General features: G+C 36.2%; 1 protein-coding gene across 1 annotated transcript; it reads right to left on the bottom strand.

Moving 5' to 3' along the window:
• Positions 1-3,035: 3,035 nt before the first annotated feature.
• Positions 3,036-4,125, bottom strand: LOC109795411 (arabinogalactan O-methyltransferase 1). Its single transcript, XM_020354909.3, has one exon. It carries the CDS (start codon positions 4,091-4,093, stop codon positions 3,149-3,151), a length of 945 nt encoding a protein of 314 aa, XP_020210498.3. The 5' UTR covers positions 4,094-4,125; the 3' UTR covers positions 3,036-3,148.
• Between the last annotated feature and the right edge of the window lie 944 nt (positions 4,126-5,069).

Raw genomic sequence — 5,069 nt, 5'->3', positions numbered from 1 at the left:
TATTGTTGAGAGTTGCTATAAAGTTGTAAGTCGTCTATTGCTGTAAAGTTGATGTGATGTCTATTGCTAAAAAGTTGATTAAGTTGTGATGATAAGTTGTTGATCACTAGGACTAGAGGAGATGTTTTCGAAGTTGCTCATCCCATTGTGCGGATTGAGATAGTTGTGGTGCTCTGAGAGCCCAATTTGTTGAAAAACCCTTCTTGGGAAGTTGTCCCTCGGAGTGGACGTTGTATCGTTCTCCTCTAGGACTTAGTTGATCCCGTGTGTGGGCAAGGTCGAGGCACACGTGTATAAAGCGACCACAGTATAGGGGCCAGGCCGAGCTATACTGATTACAAGCGGCCAGAAGTTGAGATACATAGTACTAAGGTGATAAGTTGAAAGTTGTTTTAAAGTTGAAAGTTGTTTTAAAGTTGAAAGTTGTTTTAAAGTTGAATCCCTTAGTACTGTGTGGGCGACATGGAAATAGTTGATCCATGTCATGGTTAAATGACCAATTTGAGTAAGGTATCTAGTTAGAGATGCAGGTTTTGACTAGATACTGGAGGGTGCGTGGTACTTGGAGGACAGTGGGTGGGCTAACTCCACATGTGGATTGGTGAAGCTAGCCAAGGCCGTGGTAGGCTCATACCCAAACCCTTCTGTCCTGACAGTAGTACTGGACCTCCGAGTCTAAGTGGCACACCTGAGAAATCAACTATTGTTGTCTATACCTGGTTCTCTTCGGAGTTCCTAAAGCTGTTTTATACCTGACTTGGTGGAGATAGGTCAAACGCTGGATTCGGTAGGGTTTATGCCACCTAGACTGCTCAACCTCAGCTGTTGGAGATCTCCCAGTTGTATATGCATGACGACACATTAAATATTAAGTTGTATATGGTTGTTGTTGTTGTTGTATTAAAGTTGCTTCTAAGTTGTATGAATGAGTTGTGTTTTTATGTTGAATTGTATGATCGTTTGTGATGATGATTGTTATGCATTTATTGCATGATTGTTAATATGTTGAAGTGTGTGGTGTCTTGCTTCATGTTTGATTTTGAACTCTAGCTTACCCTTCTGTTTCCATGTGGTGGAACTGAGATGATCATACTTGGTATGGGAGCAGGTCAGGGCTAGCTTGGAGTTGAGGTGACCGCTGCGAGACGGGGAGTTTTGATCCTCGTGTTAGAGTTGTCACCTTGGGTAGCAATTTTGTGCTTGACCGGCACTAGGAGATAGTAGTTTTGGATAACTGTATAAATACCTAATACTTAAAAAATTTAATGATATATATATCTTTGTTTATGTTTTGTATTTATAAGTTATCCAATTTTATTATTTATCTTAGTTCACTATTTTTAGTACGATTTTACTAAGTGTAGGGACCACAGCGGGTCGTTACACCACACACTCTTGTTCTCCTTCTCGTTCTTCAGAGTGTACACGTAAAGGGTAATAAAAATGAGAAGCGTGAAAAAGAAATTTGTTGTAACCCTTTTTTCAATACTTAACATCATTTAATCTTTCAATAAAATATTTTACCCACAACTCTATTTTATTTTCCTTCAAATATTAAAATTTATAAATAAATAATATATTAAATAAACATATTTCTTCCAACCTAATTATAAATAAACTAAAATATATAAACAATTATAATAAAAACACATATTTTCCAAAATACATTTAATTACATAAATAATAAAAATATATATTTTCTCCAAATACTTTCTATAACAAAATAACTTCACAAATCTTCTTTATTAACAAAAGCTCTCATAACTATTTAAAAACCTCTGAAATATTTTATAAAACTCATTTAATTAATTAGAAACACCCTTTTAATAATTTTAGAAAATTGGGAGTTTTACATTGTTAGCAACTTGTATACAATCTATTGGTACGTAAACTTCTCGTTACAAGATTTCATCGAATTAGTGAAGGCTTTGAATCCAATTGAAATAATCAATTATGTAAACTTGATCATTCATAGACAACAACTTATATTGTCTTCAAAGAGATTGAAATTTCACCTTCTTCACTTTATCAACACCTCCATAAGTTTCATATAAAATATCCAAAGCTTCTTTTTTCGAACTAATTGAGCGAATTTTCTCAAAATTTGTGAAATCCACATATTAATGGATCTAAGACAAAAGTTTTATAATCTTTCTTCTTGGACTCTCTATAAGTTGTCTCTTACTTCTCTATAGAACCTTCTTCCACTTCTTGAATCTCGTTCCTCACAATTTCCAACACTTCTTGGAAATAAAAAATAACATCAATCTTCATACATCATTACTCAAAGTGTTTGTCATAAAAAAAATAAGTTAAGTTGGCAAGGAAAACCCCATAAGAACCAATGATAATTCACTCTTCCAACAACATACATAAGGAAGTAAAAGTATCCACACACAAATAATATAAACTCATTAAAAGCTTCTCTCACAATAGAACGTCTTGCAACCTAGTGACTTTAACACACACCACCCATAAGTCTCTCACAATCAACAAGTTCTTAATACCAATTTGTTGAAAAAGACACACAAAAATACACAAAATACACACACACTCATATCATTTGATAGAATAAAAATTGAGTAATTTTTTTTATTTTCATACTTACTACACATAACTACTCATTCCTCTTATTAATGGCATGAATATAAACACATTTATAAAATAAATTGACATATAATATAAATAAGACTAAATAGAGATCGGACAAACAGACCATATATATATATATAGAGAGAGAGAGACAAGAGATCCATTTACATAGATTAAATCTATAAATTTTTAAAAAATTTAAAAATTATTTAATATTTCATTTTATTAATTTAGATCAATATATAAAATTATTTTATGATTATATATATATAGTTAATCTGTCATAAATTTTTTCAATTGACGGATAATCATAAAATAAATTTATATATTAATTTAAATTAATGAAATTTTTTTTAAAATTTTTTTATAAATTTAATCTATGTAAATAAATCCCTCTTTTATATATATATATATATATATATATGATACAAACATACTATACATAAGAATTACACTTAGAGGTAACATCATTATTATCGGTAGTCACTAATCACTGAACCATTTTTACGTAAAACAAGAAAACAAAAAGAACGGTGAAGAAACGCAAAGCAAAGCCCTAACAGAAAGTGGCGTCGCCGGCGCGAGTAAGATTGGTCATAGGCGGAATCTGGAAATGCCCCAGCTTACCAACAACTTGGACGAAATTCATCCTACACAGAAACTCCTCCGAATAAGCCTTCTCCTCCTTCCGATCCACATTGTGCAGGAACACGTGCGTCACACCGGATCCCTTCCTGTCCCTCGCCATCACCGCGGCGGAGTATATCGGCGCCATCCTCCCCGGCATCTCCGCCAAGTACCCCTTGGGCGCGTCGATAATCACCACATCCCACTCCGTCGCGTACACCTCGTCGGGGAGGTTGTGCAGCGCCAGCCTGCACCGCTCGTTGCCGCGGAGCGTGGCGGCGCCCGGCCAGCACGCGGCCTCGGAGCGGTAGCTCGAGAGGAGCTCGTCGGCCTCGCGGACCTGGGTGCGGTAGCTGACCGTGTGGGCCCGGATGTCCGGGGCGTCCTTCAGCACGGTCTGGATCCATTTAGGGTCGTCCTCGAGGAAGACCGTTTTGCCGCGCGGGTTTAGCCCGGCCCACATGAGGGAGTCGCGGCCCAGCCCGAAGACGAGGATGTTCGCGGGCCGGTTCAGGGACTGGAGGACGTTGAAGGCGAGCGTTATCTCGGCGAGGGACAGTTGCGGGACTACCTGGGAGGTGGCGTAGTGGAGTATCGCTCTCAGCTGGATCGATGTGGCGCTTGCGTCAACGTCAACGTCAACACCAACACCCCCTGTTGCTGACTCAGCATGCATACGAGGTTGTTGCTCTCCGAGGTTTCGATGGATGAGTGTCGAGATGAACAGTGGGGCTCCGATGATGCCCAGCATCGCCGACACCCAAAGGAACCACCGACGGTTATTCATCCTCTTATGCATTGCGAGATAGAGAGAGAGAGAGAATAGGATAAGGGATGCAAGTTTGGTTGGTGTGCGAATGGTTTTCATGATCATTATATTAAGCCATTATTTTTCTTGTTTTATCTTTTCGGACAATTAATTGTTTCTCTGACGAAGTCAGGAGAAAAGTAAGTCTATCTCCAATAATTGTTTATAAGCAACTTCTTGTCCCATGTTACCGTCAAATTAATTCTCATCCACTTTATAAATCGCTTAAATTTGAGCAAAGTTGCTCGTAAAATTACTTTCTACACTCTCACGAAACCCGACACGAGAGGTCCCCTCACTGATTGGTTAGGCACAGCCTGACCCAACTACTTTTTTTCTTTCTTTCACCCTTCTGTTAATATTCTTTCTACTGTTGAAAACTAAAAATTTTGATAGTAAGAACATCACCAGAGCCGATCTTAAACACTAAGTAATGTTTCTCACTTTTCAGCATGAGAGTGAGCGAAGTGACTGTTAAATGTAAGGAATTTTACTTAATTAAGCAACAGTATCTTAACCAATAAAAAGAATAAAAAATATTTTTTTATTATATGATGACAGTTGATGAAGGAGAGTCTGCATTGGAATAAAATAAAAAAATATTAATTTTAGACTTCATAGAGTTAAATTAAGAATTCAAATAAAAAATTTATTATTGAAACAAAATTTTATAAAAATATCTAAATCTGACATGGCATAATAGGTCCACTAACTAAGAAACTAACTTAAATAACTAAACATCATATATGCTCTTAGAGGAAAGTTCATTTATTCGGCAAATTCTAGGAGAATCTAATGTGAGAAATGGTTCATACGTGCGGAAGAAGTTTATTACGGTTAAATATAAATGAACGGTATATTTTAATAATTAATTGATAAAAAAATATATAATTATTTTAAAATTGAAATGTCTTTTTTAACCCTCCAGTTAGAGGGCTTTTAAACCATAATTACACAGATATTCTGTCAAAAAAGTACAGATGTTCAAATGTGATATAATAAAATATTGTGGAGCAAGAATTTTTTTAATAGATTAATTTTA

Source organism: Cajanus cajan, chromosome 3, assembly GCF_000230855.2.
Source record: "Cajanus cajan strain Asha chromosome 3, NIPB_CcT2T_4, whole genome shotgun sequence".
Taxonomy (NCBI): domain Eukaryota; kingdom Viridiplantae; phylum Streptophyta; class Magnoliopsida; order Fabales; family Fabaceae; genus Cajanus; species Cajanus cajan.
This window is presented reverse-complemented; position numbering and strand designations above follow the sequence as displayed.